The following is a 17,435-nucleotide window of genomic DNA, read 5'->3' as shown; positions in this document are numbered from 1 at the left end:
AGAAAAGAAGATAGAGACAGAATGGTTTCAATTAGAGGACAAAGACAAATGTGATGCTCGTTTACCACTGTTTGGGTATTTTACTGTGTTTGCAATAGAAAAATAAATAATTAATCACCAAACAGCTACATCTACTCTGGGATACTAGTCAACAGCCCTTGATAGTGCAGTGTAATGAAATAGGTCAACTCTTCTGTTGTCGTGTCATTATACAGTATGATACTGAAACCCTTGTAATCTCCAAGTGAAACCTTTTAATTTACAGTCTGGCATATGTCAGAGGAAATAGCCTGAAACTGTAAATTTAAAGGTCAGAGGACAACAGCTGCAGTATAATGATAAAGAATCCAGATATTCCTTTTTCTTTTAACATTTACACTGAGTCTTGATCTTATTCTAAGTAAGATGAGAATTAGGTAAATTTATACACTTGTTATCTTTGGACTATTTTTTATTTTTTTCCCGGAAAGTCCAGCTCAGATAGAACTGATATTCCTGATGAACACACAGTTGCACCAATCCTTCTCTGCTGAATCCCAGAGAACCATGATCTGTAAGATGATAGAGTTAAATACATTACATGTGTTTACCACACATTAAATTACTTATAGGATGGTCACTTTATCCAAACAAAAAGACCAAAACAATAAGCTATAGCTAAAATGAGATCAGCCCATCTTTCTCTAGTTATGTTTTTCCTTTTGTTCTTTATCATCTGGGCTCCCAGATAGGAGTGGATTTTGCTGTCAGGTCAGAAAAAAAGAAACACTTCCACTTCCTCTATTGTTACACAGAAATTCAAACAGTGTGCTGAACTAATTAAACTAAATTTCAAGGTCTCTCTTAGGACAAGACCTAAATTATGAGCAAACCATTAGGTGTGCTGAAAAACAGTGGGTAATGGGGACTTTAATTATTACCAGCATAGGAGAAGAAAATTAACTTAGATGTGCTCCAGGTGGGATTAAAACCACTGACCAGTACATGTAATATTACAATTATCCAACTTCCTCTTTTTAAATGTGTTTCAAATTGAACTTTTTTTTTCTTTTCGTCAACACAAAGCATTTAAGATTCAGCTCAGATGGAAAAGCAGCATGTCCTCTCCAGGAAAAACCTCTTGCAGATGTCTTCAAGCAGCTGGATTTCTGCGCCTAAAATCCACACAGTAGTAGAGTCACCCATAATTTGTCAGAACTGACATAATTCTTATACATTTGTTTACGCTTAAGCAGTTCTTTCCAATTATAAAAATGTCTTGATGTGGATTAAATTAGTATCAGATTAATGTCCATCAGTTGGACGTTGTGCCAAAAGCACACAATAGCTTCTCCCACATCAGAGAGCCTGGAAATGAGTGCTGGCAAGCTTCATTTTTCAAAACAGAAAGGATTCTATTCTAGCACAGTCTATGAACCCCAGTGAAAAGACTTGGGCAGTGTGTATTATCTCCCGCTGCCTACTAGCAAAGTGTGTGGCCCATGTCTTTCCCTCCTTCGGTATAGCTCTCGCTCTTCATTTGCTTTGGAACCTTGTACCCTCTCCTGTGCCTTATCAGAGCCCCTTTGGTCCTGCAATCCATCTGTATTCAAGGCACCTTTCCCTGTTGACCTCCACAGCACAGCCCCTGCAACATTCAGCAGAAAAGCCTTTCTTTCTGACTCAATTCCTTCGTGGTGTGTTCATGTGTGGGGGTTCGTGTATGATAGAGATGTGTGGGTCATTCTTTTTGAGAGAGCTGTTAAAGCTAGTGTGACAGGAGTGCCTGTGTTATGCTGACCACCCAATTTCAGTGATTTCTCACCTCTGCAACTCAGCAGAATGAAAAGATGACAAGCTATGGTTCCTGTCTCCATTACTTGCCTTGATATATAAGTGGATACATCTAGTATTTATGAGTGGGTCTGTAAGGGGGTGGGTGAATGAAATATTATTCATTTGTTCAGGTGTATTTTCTTTAGGATTTCTTAACAGTAACTGTGTCACCAACTAAGCAAGCTAAATAGATAACTGACTAATAGTTTGTAACAAGAATATGACATTGTTATGCATTATTAAGAACATCTACTGGTAAGCGACCATAAATATGCCATCATATATCAAAAAAGGCCTCCAGGCATTGGTTAGCAAGGTCCAGTTTTATGTTTTTTCCATTAAAGCCATAGTGCCTGCTTTAAATAAAGTTTGAACTGCTTGCTAAGGCAATGGGGAGAAGAACTATTCGAAAAAACATAATAATGGTAAAAGGGTAATTTTTTCCCCACTAAACTGCCAACCTAATCATAAATTTTGGAATCTTGCTTAACCGTTGTGTGATTAAAGTTGGACACAGTGATGAATGTTAGTTGGACTGTTGTGAAGGCCCTTATCCTGCTAACACAAGAGGTGTGCCAGGGACCAAGGATTGGAGCTCTGGCTCAGGGCCTTAGTGAAGCAAGATGAGAAGCAATAGTGGTTAATTGATTCCCTCTTATGGGTGACGAGGCTTGGACAGGTATACTCCGGTTGCTTTGATCAGCATGAGGTAAAGTAGCAGTCAGATGGTGTAAAACTGGATCAGACTGTCAGAGCGAAATGGAGCAGAGAGGAGACTGTGTGTTAGAGCAGTGAGGCCAGAGAGCAAGCTGGAATTAGTCCTTTACTGTATCTGGAGTCTGACTCATGTGCTTAGAGTTGGCACACAACCCCTCTCCCACCTCACAGTTCCGTTCACATGCACTCGCAGAGGCGAGGCAGATAAGATCCTCTCCTGTTGAATCATTTTGTGGACACACTCATCCAGTCATACATACAACCAAGATAAGATTCTCTTAATGTGAGTGAATTGGCACAAGACTGAGGGTCGAACATGGGTGACTGTGTTCGTGACAGACAGTTTAAAGGCAAATCCTCTAAGATGATCTGGAGGATTTTTGAGCCGTAATCCTTTTAAATTATGTCCAGTAAAGTTGTCATCTCTGTGCTGCTTTCTACATTCAGCATTCAACACATCAAGTTGACAACTGAAAAATGCCGCTTTGTTTTGCCATTTGCTTACATTCCTATCACTCCTCATCTCCCTTCACGAGTGAATGACTCTACATATGGGAGGATATGTGTTTGATGATTGTATACACCATTCTCTGTGTGTGTGTGTGTGTGTGTGTCTTCGTATTTCTTCCATCTCTGGTTTAAAAAAAAATGGAGTCGAGCAGGGTGAACTTGGCTCTCCTATCCTTTCCACAGCACTTCTTCATGTGCAATTACATTCCTCCTCTAATAGAGAACAGAACTCTCCCCAAGTTCAGTCACAATAAAGAGCTACTGTTCCCTCGCTGTGCGTACGTACGTGTGCGAGTATGTGTGTGGGTGTGTGTGTGTGGCAACAACTGCCTCTTATCCGTGAGTATTTCCACTCATCTTGTCATTAAGGTTGATATCATATGGGAAGTTGATTACAGATTGATTGTACTCATGTTCCTCTAATAAGTCATGGACGGGCCTAAGGTCCTGTTTTGAGAGTCTGACAGAGATGGGACCAAGAACAATAAGAATGTTGTCCAATATGTGCATACCTGGGTTGTCCACAAGGCAAGGGCTCAGTCAAGACTGTGGGAACCTCTCTAAGCACTTTAGCTGTTACAGTAGCGTCTTTATGGCTGATTACATTGTCTATAATATGCATCAGTGCTCTTAATATATAAAATGAAAAGTGTAAAATCTTGCCGAAGGCATATATAATGTACTTTAGACTTTAAAAGATCACATAATTAGTAAAATTAAATAATTTGCTAAAGTCTAACGATGACTGCTGGGTAAGACCTCAGTCATACTAGTGCAAAAATAGGAGGGCAGCCTCAGTGTGACCAGGGAAAACTGATGGTTGATGAATGATTGCATTTCATTTTTTGGCTTTCTGGGATTTTGAGTAGTTGAAGTGACCAGCTTGCAACCAACAATTTTGATTGGTCCATCACTGTCTGACTTCAGTCCCTCTCAAACAAACTAGTGAAGGTTTCCAAATGATCACCATCAAATTCATAAATGCAGACACATTGCCAACATGTTGTAATCACTCTGAGTAAGTTGGAGTCAGTCTAGACCAATGAGCAAAACTCATCTGCGCTATCAACTAATGAAATGCACAAACCCAATTTGCTAAGGTTTGTGGTGGGCAATTTACTGTAAATTGCACTAAATTTAATACAGAAAAGCATATCTTATTTTGCACACGATATGTGAGAGGGGGAGATGTTATCAGAATGAGTGTGTAATTGACACCACTAGAAAGCTCAAAACTGTGAGCCCAGTGCCAAAACTTTGGCTTTGCCCTGATGCTCTTTACTTAGTGCTCACTTTGAGTGTTTAGAGAGAAGCTCCACATATTCCTGCTTCACAATGAGATTGGGATATTGTTGAAACAGAGAAGAACTGAACTGTACTTATTGGAGCATCTGAAATGCATACAGTACATACAAATGCATGTCTTCCTTTTTGTGTTTCAGGCTTTTAGTCACATTTGTAAATTTCTAAATTGGTACACAATGAAAACACATCTGAAAGCCTTTTATGAGCAGTTCACATAGAGAAACATCCATGTTTCTGTGTTATTCCATTTAATGTGTTAGTGTGTTAGATTAATGTCTGAATGTAACAGTATGTTAGGGTTAGGGTTTGTTAAATGATATATTTCCAGACTCATGCTTTCCACTTCAGACCTGGCAATCAAGACCAACAAGACAAACGGTAAACCATGCCAGCATTATAGTCCCCATCTACTTTGCACTCTTTGGGAAGCTCTACCACTTAACTGTAATATACAACATAAAATAATGTCAAAATACAACAGCACAAAATGCTGTCGGATTAAAGAATTATTATGACACTACAGTAGATTCCTGAAAAAAAAACAAATTTGCTCTGACAAGAGATTTTTTATTTATTTTTTGCGTTACTGCAGAGCATCGTCTGCAGCGTATCACCTTTATTATTATTATTATTGGGGTTTTTTAACACAGCTATAATTTTCCACATAGATAACTAAGGTTCATCTAGTAAATTAATGTTAATTCTGTAACATACAGCATCAGTGATGCAGTGAATAATCTCACATTAACATTGATGTTTTCACTCAAGAGTGTGTGTCTTCCTCTCTATTAACCCATCACAGCAGCTGTAACATCAGTTGAAAAACAACAAACCGTGTGCGTAACATTTCTTTTGAAAAGCCTTTGTAGCTGCAGGATATGTGACACCAGTGATGGTACGCAACTCCAGGTCATTTTCTCAAAATGCAGAAAAACCAAAGCAGTTTGTGTATTTGGGGACATGGCACAGTAGCGCTAATTTCATTAACACATAGACAGCTTAGGATCTGCCAGTAAAAAATATTTTGTGTTCTTCTACACGTGCATGCCAGCTGTTATACATAGATTCCAGATTTATATAGTTTGTGGTAAAGCAGCTCAGGATAAATCCTGTTCTCCACCTGATTCTCGGTTCTCAGGACTACAACTAGTTCCCTATAATTTTTAACAGAAGAGTTCCCCCTTATGTAATAGACATATTTCTTTGTCTTCAGCCTACTCTTATTTATCATTTATCAGCAAATTTGTGCTGCTCTTGTTAGAATGATGGTCAGTAATGAAATTAATTACCTGCATCTGTTTGTTTCTAAATTTATACATCTGCCCAATTTAGATCTGGCCCAGTCTGTGTGGATTCTGCCAGGTCTAGTAGTAGCACGCTGGTACAGCGCTACACGTTTGACGTAGATGCCAACATATTTGCAACAGTCTGCAACAGATTTGAGTTTCCTCACAGTTAATCATAGTATTATCAGAAACAGATTGTATTTAAATGCCAGCTTGACCCTGTTCAGTCAAAAACTGATAGCAGACTTACTTTGTCTTATTGCCGTTTTATCACATTCTTGATGCACCAATGTGAGTGTGAAGAAACGAACTCATACAGGTGTCGGACCTGGACCCTTCATTCAAAGTGACCATTTAAAAAGCAAGAAGATTGTAAGTTGATTCACACTGTCATAATAATTTTAGTTGCGCAGTGGTCTCTAAACACTATTTCTGTAGTGTAGCTGTAGCCTAACAAATAGAAACTGTAGCTCTGAGTGTGACAACACAGAGAAAAGGGACAGATTTACCATTAACTACTGAACGCTTTTGAATGTGCTAGATAATTATTAGTTATATACTAAGTAACCACTGTTGTGCCACAGACATATATGTATACAACTCCCGTACTTTAGAGATGTGCCTTTGGATCCTATAGTTAAATCTATAATGAATGTATTTTTTTAAACTCATATGAAAGATTCCTACAAATAGCTGAAAGCAACAAACACAATGCCAGTTGCTTTTAATGTTTTCTCAAATCTATGTTCATTATTGGTGAGTCCTTCTGTGCTGACAAAACCTTTCAGAAACGATTGAGACTGGTCTGGCCAGTGTTAAAATGTGAGAAACAAGGTGAAAGCGCATGTCGTGCAAGAAGTTTGAGAGCCAGCCTCGGTTGAGAGTCGTTTTGCGTAGCTTGATTGAAAACGGTGGAAACTATGTGTTATTCACTTGCTCACCTCTCCTTTTGTTCAGGAGTCGTGTTGTTTTGCATAAGCCCTAACTTGTCCCACCACTCTTTCACCTTTTCTTCCAAGTAAGGAAATCACGTTGATCCTTACCATCCGGAGGGAAGGTACTGGAGGATGCTTTCTTTATTAGCTTGTTTGTTTTTCATCTGACAGCAAGCTTGCCACAGAATGTGCTGCCTCATTCCTCTGGATGCCACGCACTCGGTTTCAACAATAAATGCTTTATGCACATCCCCCACTCTTACCTGAACTGTACATCACTTCTCTCTAGAACAAAGCAGTCAGTCATGACTCAGTCAAATAATCATTATGGCTCCTTAAATACATGTGTGGAGGGGTGGAACAGGCATAGTTGAGGAATTTACTTCAATAAAGCTGCCATTGAATGCTTGCTGAGGAAATGTCATAACAGCAGGTAAAAAAAAAATAGACATGGATAGACAGGATAGATTAGTTTTGCAGCTGCCAGTGGAAAACAGCCATCAGTGCACCTGATGGTTGAGCAGAGAGGTGTTTTCCACTCTCAGGGAAATGGACCATATCATACTCTTACCTTAGTTACAAAGTACTACTGTTAAACACTGTTTGTCCTTATATCCAAACTTCAATTGTGGTATCCAGAGTAAATGTTATCCTCTTTTTTTATAAAAAAAAACAAACACACTTAAAAGTATAATTTCATTTTTTATTGACGATCAAAAGCCAAACTCAAAACTTTACACCTTTAACTAGTATCATCTGTAAAGCCAAAGCCTTATATGGTGTATTTCTCTGTGTTGTAAAGTTCTATTGTTATCAAAAAACCATTAAAAACACATAAAACAGTCAAACTGTTGGACTGGGTAGTATTTTTCTTCATTACAGAGAACATGACCAGTGTAGTTTGTTCAGAAACAACTCTGCTTTGGCATTTTCAATCTCTGTAGGGTTTGCTCTGTAACGCAGACATTGCGGTTCTTTATGTGTTTTTAATAGTTGTTGGAGTGCAAGTGTGGAGCTTTATAGCACATGGGCATGTGCTATAATAAAAGAGTAATATGATGTCAGGCTTTTTCTTTAAAGCTCCTGTGTGGATTTGAAAAAGTCTGAAAATCTTTTGCAGACTTTGCAGACTTCGACAATGATCCCTCTTCGACAGTGGTGTTGACTTGGTTGGATCTTATGAAATTGTATTCTTTAACTCTTGAAATAATTATTTCATGGTGTGCTGTGAGTTATATTATATGACAGCTAAAACTCTTTCAGGCCCTCATTCATTCTTTTTAAGAAATTACCAGATGTTGCTGATTTGCTCACTTGTAGTAGTTGCTGTCTCTCTCATTTATTATTATTCTTTTTTTTTTCAGCCTAATGATGCCCTCCCTTACTGGCACAGGCATTTATATGTGCCTCATACTCAAATTGACAGTGAAAAGCTATTAAATAACAATTCAACACATTGAATCAACTTCACATATTATGTCTGCTTCATTTGTCATGAAATAACAAGGGAACAGGCCTCACCTGACCACAAATCTGCTTGTCAGTTAATTGTCCAGTTAATGCAGATTTTTTTTTGTAAAGCCTGTTTAATTAAAGCTGGAAGTCTGCACTTTAACCAGATACTGGATGTTTAATCCGTTTAATTTGAAGTCCACTGTGGCAGTATACAAAGGCAAAAATACAAAAATTGTGACTTTGTCCAACAAATTATTGAACTAACTGCACTGCATCAGTTCTACCAATATTATTGTTTTCTACATGCTAATCTTTTAAAATATCTGTAATCACATTCTTGTCTAATGCAGATCTAACATTAATCTTTTGAACTGATGCCTGTTTTTGGCCTCTGTGAGTGACAGACTGTGGACAGGGAAGGACTGTCAGCCTGACAGACCACCATCACACAGCACTACCACCCCTCAACTAACATACTACTTACACACTGCCAGAACAGGCACCCTCTTCAATTACAGACTGCAAAAACAAACCATACCAGCATTGCCGGCTTGTCAACTACCATATAATTCACAAAGGTCTGCAGACACACATCAACACAAATATTTGACTACCACAATGAAATTGGAAACAACCTTTCCCTGCTATACTTGATATATTGATTCAGTCAGTTAACATGTCTTACACTAAGAAAGTGTAGTGTCGATAAAAATCATATGGAGCTGAGACACACACACACACACACACACACACACACACACACACGTATATATACACACAGTTATTGAAAAACAGCTCATGAATATTGCACAGGTTTTGAGCGTTTCCAATTGAATGAATACGTCTCTGTGTATTGCCGTCATTGTTGAATAATTGATCCTGCTCCTTGCGATCTCCATTTGTCAAAACGACCAGTTTTGCTTCCCTGTACCACTCCAAGAGGGGAAAACCTTTAACATCTATTGTCATACAGTTCTAAAAAGAGTTTTACTTGGTTAATGCTTCTTTTTCATAGCATTTGAATTAAACGATGATCAGGCAACTTGAATATTAGTGTTATGTTTTTGTTAACAGGTATGAGATCAAGTATGACAAGGAGGACTATGTGCTGAGAGTGAAGAAGGCTTCCATTAATGACGAGGGCACATTCACCTGTGTCGCAGAAAACCGTGTGGGCAAGCTGGAGGCCTCCGCCACCCTCACAGTCAGAGGTATGAAACAGATATATATCAATTCAAACAATTAAATCAATCAGTTAAAAACACACAGAGAAACTGTTGAGCGTATTGTTCTTATTCTTCTTATATACAAAGATGAAGTTTTGGATTGATAATTCACTCGTTACTGTCCCCATTACACAAGTGGAAATGCAGAATGCTGAGTACTATAGCCAAGAGAGATGTAGGCAGTCCATGAATCTGTTTAATTATTTACATTTCCAAGTGCAGCGTCGACACACTCTGCCACCCTCCCCCTGTTGTGGTGGCCTGCAAGCCACACTGCCCTCCATGCTGTAACCACCCAGTCAGCAAAGCCATTTCACAGATTACTGGTGCACACCACACCTGGGGTTTGCAAGGTTAATAAAATCATTCTAACCATTTTTTTTTCTATTTTCACCACTCTTCTTCCCATTAAAGTCGAGTGCTTAACGTCTCTGTGGAGCGCTTTACAGCGACACAGAGGACCAGAGGAGGTAAAACAAGGTCTTGGTTGACTACTTGTTTATGAATCCAGATTCGTGAGAGCACCACCTAAGTTTTTTTGTTTACTTCACCATGAGTACCCATACGGCAATGCAGAGGAAACATTGGGAACAACTACCAACAACTACTTCTCTGTGACACTTTCAGAAGACTCATCCTTTGGATATAACCTACATGCCTGACTTTTTTTTTTGGTTCTTTTTCCTCCTCTTTCCTTTTTTTGGGTTCTGTTCATCAGCATTTATGGCAAACACATCTTTGCCTCGCTACTACAAACATACACCACCCATAGAATTGTAGATTTCATTATTGCAGAGAAGGTCCAGCAGTGTATTTGTCCCTGAGGAGCAATAATGACTGCCCACACTGAAATTTGAATGCAATTTAAGACTTTTGACTACCAGTGGGTATTCACATCAGACGGCCTCTGTCATTCAGGGGTCTGAGAAACAGATGATGGGAGCTCATCAGCAAAACTGTCCAGTGGGCAGTGGACAAAACCTACTGGATCCTCTCTTTGTAACGCTTACACTGTGCTAGAAGTGTGTTTGCCCAACACAACATGTCATTCATTCTGATTTTGATTTCCCTTGTCTTATTTTATTATGTTCTGTTCCTTTTGTGTTGTTTTATGTTTGTGCGTCTGTGTCTTAATTTGTTTCTTTTGTGTATCCACTCCACCATTGTCGTGTTTCCAGCTCGCCCCGTCGGTAAGTACCCATCCTTCTGATTTGATCCCATGCTGCATGCCTTCTCCATACACCCTGTTGCATTTGACTGCTTGACAATCACTAACCATCGCTTTAACATTCCTGTACTTGACTAACACATTTGTTGCATAAGTTGTCCTTTCCTTTCAGTTGTTTTTTTTTTTAACATCAGATACTTGTGAGATATTTGCAGATTTTAGAGCTGTATCTCTTTTCGTTAACTGGCTCTTGTATGTACTTTAGAGTTCAGAAACTATACTAAAACTTTTCTGTCTATACATCAGATATAGATTTAGACAGATCCCTTTTTTTTGTTCTCTCCACGCTGTGCTCTTTAGCATATCCAGTTTAAAATGAATGAATGAATGAATGAATAAATGATGTTTTCTAGTGGCAGTTCTCAGGTTTAATTTCAGGAGTGTTAGGTACATAGAAATTCCTTGATGCTTTACGACTTTACTAGAAATGCTTTCCCGTGGATAAACAGCTGTCCTAAACTTTGCATTGTCACAAAGTTACTATTCATTTTGTATTTTTATCGCATATACTTGAGCTCTACTCGCAGCTGATGAATATTGCGTATGTTGCTTTATTATTATAGATCAAGGCTTATGTTAGCATTGTTCCTCTAAACTGAAGGTTCTTTAGATTGTAGTCTCTATTCTTTACAGTGAAAGAGTGGGCTAGCAGTGTAATTGACTCAGACATTGTCATCTCATATGGTCCAGAATGTGTTTAACTTGCGAGTCTTGAGGCCATCTGTGGATTTTTGGATCACAGAGCTGAGATCTGTTTAGTTTTGATCAGCTTCTTTCCTTCTGAGCCCAAGAACACCGGTCTGGGAATGTCGTTTTATTTCCCAATAGATTGGTGTAGGTCAACAGAAAACCACATTTGGCACACTTCATATGTGAGATTGTTAGAGGGAGTAAGTGAAAATTGGCATCTTGAGAGAAAGACGTGCTTTTGAGTGCAGAAATGGGAAGAATGCAATAATGAGAAATATGCAGGAGGAGAAAGAAAGGGAAAAGAAGTGTGTGTCAAGACAAGCTTGACTGGTAGAAAAAAACAGACACTGCCTCAATGGCAGGACTTTGGTTGGCAAAACAGCAGTGGCGGTTCTCTGATTGTCAAACTGTCAGTTTCCAAGAAGATGGAGGAAATTACACATTCACTCTGCCTGTGGGAAGAGACAGTAATTGCTGTCAACTTTTGAATAAAATATGATTGAATGTGGGATTTTAAAGGAGGAAGAAATATTTGTGCTTGAGTGTGCTGAATGGATCGCTGTCTCTTTGTCCATTTGTTCTTTTCACCCTGACTGCTGTTTTATGCCGAGCCCTCTCCAAGCCAGGCAGATGTGACTTGTCATGAATTAAATATGGGCCCCTGATCGTGTGTTTCCTTAGGAAGGAACAGGAAGGAGCTTCTCATATGTCATTAAGGGTTTCTGAATAAAAAACAGGGCCAATGTCTGCTAGCCCTGAGCCAAGCTGTGAAACTGTCGCACACTAACTTCCCCTTGATTTGTCGAAAGTTTTGATCTGTTCTTCTCCATTGGACCCTGTCTACCTTTTGGTCATTCTCAATCACATTCCCCATGACTATTTTATTCAAATATAATTTAAAGATAGAAAGAGGGATGAAAAGTTGTGAAATATGTAGTTGACTAATAGAAAAGCAGTAAAGACAAAGCCGAGCCTTTTTGTTTAAATTGCAGTTTTAACTGGAGTCACCAATCACACAACTGAGATAGGATGGATTGGATGTTTTTGGCACTTATTAGTAAATCTAACAGTTTAGCACACTTGCACATTAGGAAGCTTAACCATTAATAAAAAGATATCTCAGAAAATGCCCCCAAGATATCTGTGGGTCATGACAAAACTGGTTTCCAAACAGATTGCTTCCTTTTATTTGGTATGTTAACATTGGCTGTAGATAAAAGAGGGTGTTTTTTGGTCTGCCTTTGGAAACAATGAGTCATACCTGAAAAACAGTTCAAAGCATAAGAATTCAGGCCCATTTAACATGACTTTAAATCATAAATAGTGGGGAAAAAAGGAAGTAAGCATCCTTTTTCTGCTTAAGTGTGTAAATAAGTCCATGAGAATGGCAAACAAAGAGTCATTAATGGGAATTGAGAAAGTGACAAAGGACCATGCTGGGTAGTACAGTGATAGGAGGCATTCTGTAAGGTGTGAAACCACATTTTAGTGAGTTGTTAATAATGCAGTGTGTGGTATGGAATGGAGCAGAGAAGGGAGGGAACTAAGACCTTGCCAGAGCAGGATTTAAGAGCTCTGTATCAGGCCCAGCATTGTGAGAGCCACAAGATATCCAAGCAGCAGAAGGCCAAACGGCAAAGCAGTAAATCTGTTGCCATCTGCACCATTCCCAACTGTGTGTATCTTTGACAAATACACACGCCCAAAAAGGGATTACATGATGAAACCAGCCAAATGGGAAGAGTTTGGCCTTACTGGAACCAGCTGGCTTATCAGAGAAAGGACTTAGAAGAAATCAAAAGAAACAGAAAGAGTGCAAGATGTTGCATTGCAACAATTCTTGTCAGAATTTTGCAGAAGTCTTGGTGTTTCTCATTGTGTTTCTGCAAAGAAAATGGTCCCTCTAATCCACTCTCTGTGCTTATTTGATAGTATGGCAGTGACTCAGGGCCCTTAATGTGTTGACTTTCATTATCTCTGCAGGAGCTGTGTTTCCTCTGTAAGAGTTTTTGATTTTTATCTTGGCAAACATGGCTCTTGTCAACATGACCCTCAATGACATTCACCGAAGAAACAAGTAGAGGCCCTGGGTCAGGCAGTAATTTACTCAGATAATTAAAATGCTTTCTTGCACTTGTACCGATCATCATCTATCAAATGATAGATTATTATGTCTGGATACTAAAGTTTTTCATGCATAAGGACACATGCTATATCCCTTTTTTGTGCCATCTATGCACTTGGATTATGTCAGCTTTTGCTTGTTAAATATCTCATTAAAAAGCAATTGAAATATCTGTGAAACAAAGTTTGGTGTGAAATTCTCCCTCCTTCACCTGGTGTCACGTAACGGTCAGAAAGCAAAAACGGCAGCACTGCACGCCAATAGAAGTTGTATCCAGTCCGCTGTCTTTGTTATTGACCTGCATCTGTCAAGTTGTCAGTCAGAAATGTCTCACTGTTCGTCTAGCTGCTGATAAACGTGTGAATGTTAACTGAGAAAGCTTCACAGTACAGTTTCAGACTTTGATAGCTTTTCAAGTGTTAGCTTGTTGTGTGGTAAACACTGAAGTAGTCTTTTCTTTCTCTCACTCACTTTTGATACAGCTTTGATCAGAAGTTGTATCAAGCTGCTCACAATCTTGACTTTTAAATGAGATGCATTCTGATGCAGAGTAAACCCTCCATATGGAAAGTCAGACACAATTAACCCTGTCTATTCCTGTTATAGTTTTCGATGTTTCCAGGGCATGGGTGTGCCTATGTGTTGTCTCAGATCTAAATGCCTTTGTGACTGAGACGCTTCCTTGTGTGAATGCCACTGTGACTGTCATTCATTCAGCTTCAGTCTCACCTGGATGAATGGCCAGCCTTGTTACCATGGCAGTGAGAGTCATGATAGTCACTGGTGTTCAGAGCAAAAGACAGATATGATGCTGCATGGAAGCTCTGTACAGCACTCCCATTTTGATTTTACCATGTGGTATATTGCTTGTTTTTGCTTGAAGTCCTTAAGCCTTAATGTTCGGCTTCACTATGCACCGCAGGTCCTCTAACACTGTTGTTCTGGCCCTTTGACTTCAGCTCCTCCCCAGTTTGTCATCCGTCCAAGGGACCAAATCGTGTCACAAGGCCGTACTGCTACCTTCCCATGTGAAACCAAAGGAAATCCACAACCTGCTGTCTTCTGGCAGAAGGAGGGGAGTCAGGTACAAACACAGACTAATCCAGTTTAATGTTGTTTTTTAATTACTTTTTCATTATTATTTTTTACATGTGAAAACATATCACTCTCTTTTTAGGCGGGATTTATTATCTACCGTACATCTGGCGTTATCAGGTTTCGATTCTACCAACTGTACACACAGTCATTGTGTTTTTTGGATTCCCCTGCTTTGCGCACACACACACAGACAGCACTTCTACACTATCTGCGATCGGTATCTTTACCACAGACACATAGATACACCTTTGTTCTCAGGATCCGCCAAATCAAAGTGTGCCTGGAAAAGTGCTAATTGGTTTTCTGTGACCCTGTACTGATAAGAACGATCCTAACCCTCACTCAAGCAGATAACCCATTCAAATACCTGGGTGTCCTCACAACGGTCAACAACAGTGCCAATTAGGAACCTGTTGAGGCTTGTAGATGAGCCACAGATATGATTCAGCTCTCGCTAAGGTTGAAACACGCTCACGCATAGCCTGCAGGCCAACAATTAGAACAGAGTTTTCTGAAAACAGTGAACAGAAGTGAGACGCATGCTTACAACTTTGCACAGGTATGATACTCAAATAACAATATGTTACCTAAAGCATTGTGAGTCAGTGCTATTGAGTAATGTGAACTCAAATTTTGTGTGTGTCTCACTTTGTCATTAAAGTTGAGGCTTTTCAAATGACTGTTCGTTCTTGACATTTCTGCACTTGTTGGCACTTGTCCTTGTGTTTATTAAAGCTTTCTATTCTTTATCCTTACTGTGATGTGATGTGATGGTATTTGTTAAAGCTAATTAAGTATATTAGTTAAATAACATTAATGCATTTCTTCCAGTTGAACATCTCATATGTTCTGGAGACCCATAGAGTCTAATAGAAAAGAAACTGTGCAGTTTGCTACATGTAAGTGATTAGATGTAATTCAATCCAGCTGTTTTTGCTGGTTCCCTCTGGGGATCCTAATAAAAGAGTACAGGAATAGCTGGGACAAGGTGGGAACTACTCAGAAAGAAGTACTTTTTTCTGTGTCATTAGTCGTCTAATTCTGTGTATTTACTCTGAAATGTGTTACGCTGATTATGTCTTCCTTTCTAAATTCAAGATTACATTATATTTAATAAAGTCTAATTTACATGAGGTGGTCTCCTTTTAAAAAAAATACATTTAAAAAAAAATCTCAAAACCACTGTGGAATTGAAACAGAGAGGAAAGTGGTCATGAAGCCAACAAGAGCAAAAAGTTCCCTTCCTAAGAGAGTGGAGCCACTGGCTTGGCCCAAGAATAAGTATGAAACCAAGTCATCAAACATGTTTTGCAGCTCGTGAAGTCGGTTCACATAGTCAAAGAGAGAATTGTTCATGCTGTGATTACACTAATAGTCGGATGTGTTTGCATGTTAGTGTGCACAGTATATGTGTGGATTCAATGGTGATGGATGTGTGAGCATTTTTGTAATTCTTCCAGGTTGAACTGCTTCCATGTTCTCACTAATTGGCTGTTTGTTCCATTTCCTGCAGAATTTGCTCTTTCCCAACCAACCCCAGCAGCCCAACAATCGCTTTTCGGTGTCGCCCAGTGGAGCCCTGACCATCTCATCTGTGCAGCGGGCAGATGCTGGTTACTATATTTGCCAGGCCCTGACCGTTGCAGGCAGTATCCTCGCCAAGGCTCAACTGGAGGTCACAGATGGTGAGGAAAACCTGACGTGTAACTTCTGCCATGCCAGCACACTACTACACACTGACACATTGCTTAGTACCACTGCAGATGGGGTGAGGCAGGTGAACCATCACCAAACAAATTACTTATACTGACACTGATGGCATCTGACTTGAGTTTGTCAGCTTTTAGCTACAACACGGCTATTGCCTGGTTAAGTGCAAGTAGGAATTTGGCCTTCAAGACCTTTGTGTGTGCAGTAGGTGCACAAGTACAAATGAATTTTTTAAACAGTCAAAGTGCAAAGAAAATTCAACTACTGTTGAAGAAATGTCAGTATGTCCATAACCTTCAGTTACTGTGTTTTTGCTCTGTGCACTTATTTCTTTCTTTCCTGATGCAATTTAATTAAAAATGCCTCGTCTTCCTATTGGAAAGAAAATAGAGCATTGCCCTTGAGTTTGTTCAAGTTTAATGGTCAGCGGTTTGGTGAGTGAGGGAGCCACATGTTTGTGTATGAGGGCGGGAGCAGGAGAAGGAGACTGATAGAGTGACAGTGGCTTTCTATGAAATGAATTATTTTTGTCTTGCTAGGCGCGGGAGCATCTAATCAGCTATTGTGATGGCAAGATAGACGGCTATCCATATGTCGGCTAAAGTACCTGCTAGCAAAAAGATTAAAAACACAGCATGGGCATTTTTTTGGTTTGGTTTTGCAGTCGGGTGCAGGTACATAATTGAAAGTGCCCTTCAAATTCCTGCTTATCACTTTTTCAGCTGTATTTGTATTTTTATTTAAACAAACATTTTGTACACATGGCATGCGGGTTTAACAGTCACAAGTGTTAGAACTCTGATTGGGCTTTAAATTCTTTATGAGTGTCTCAGACAGACTGAAGAACTCTATCAAAGTCTTACAAAGAAAGATACAGATATCCTTTTTGGATATTAGTGATACTACTTCCAGCTCACAATTGGCAGTACCAGGGCCACAGGGTGATCAACTTAATGGCAGTATAGTGGACAGGTGGTGGCAACAAATAGGATGTCTCCATAACTCAGTGTAGACAGTATGGTGAAAAACACATTCACTTTGGAATGAAATGTGTAGCATTGTTATAGTTAAGGTATTTTAATTCCCACTTTTATTTTTGCCAAGATATGCTATTGAAGACATGTTAGCAAAATGAATAAAATCAGTGGAAAAGGAGGAAAGAGTGTGGTGTGGGTCAGGGTGAGGTCATGGCCACACCTGCTGCAGTCTTCATGTGATTTACTGCCCGGAGTCCCGCCAGCAGTCTGTGGAGTTCAAGGAGATCTGTAATGAGAAATTCCTGATCCAGAGACCCAAGGCCTTAGTTGAGCTTTGCCTCCTCCCTTTGTCACTCCC

The 17,435-nt window shown here is 39.4% G+C and overlaps 1 protein-coding gene across 3 annotated transcripts in view; it reads left to right on the top strand.

Moving 5' to 3' along the window:
- The window catches only part of robo2 (roundabout, axon guidance receptor, homolog 2 (Drosophila)), a 276,321-nt gene that overhangs the window by 222,447 nt on the left and 36,439 nt on the right, over window positions 1-17,435 (top strand). For all 3 annotated transcript variants that reach the window (XM_085370670.1, XM_085370671.1, XM_085370669.1), the window contains exons 6-9: window positions 9,098-9,234; window positions 10,428-10,439; window positions 14,252-14,376; window positions 15,904-16,075. In XM_085370670.1, the coding sequence (XP_085226796.1) occupies window positions 9,098-9,234; window positions 10,428-10,439; window positions 14,252-14,376; window positions 15,904-16,075 (446 nt within the window). The remainder of the gene's footprint in view (window positions 1-9,097; window positions 9,235-10,427; window positions 10,440-14,251; window positions 14,377-15,903; window positions 16,076-17,435) is intronic.

The sequence above is a fragment of the Diplotaxodon limnothrissa genome, linkage group LG14, assembly GCF_057381915.1.
Source record: "Diplotaxodon limnothrissa isolate DT_005_m linkage group LG14, D_limnothrissa_male_GT1.1, whole genome shotgun sequence".
Lineage (NCBI taxonomy): Eukaryota > Metazoa > Chordata > Actinopteri > Cichliformes > Cichlidae > Diplotaxodon > Diplotaxodon limnothrissa.
The sequence above is the reverse complement of the archived record's forward strand: the minus strand, read 5'-3'. Positions and strand labels throughout refer to the sequence as shown.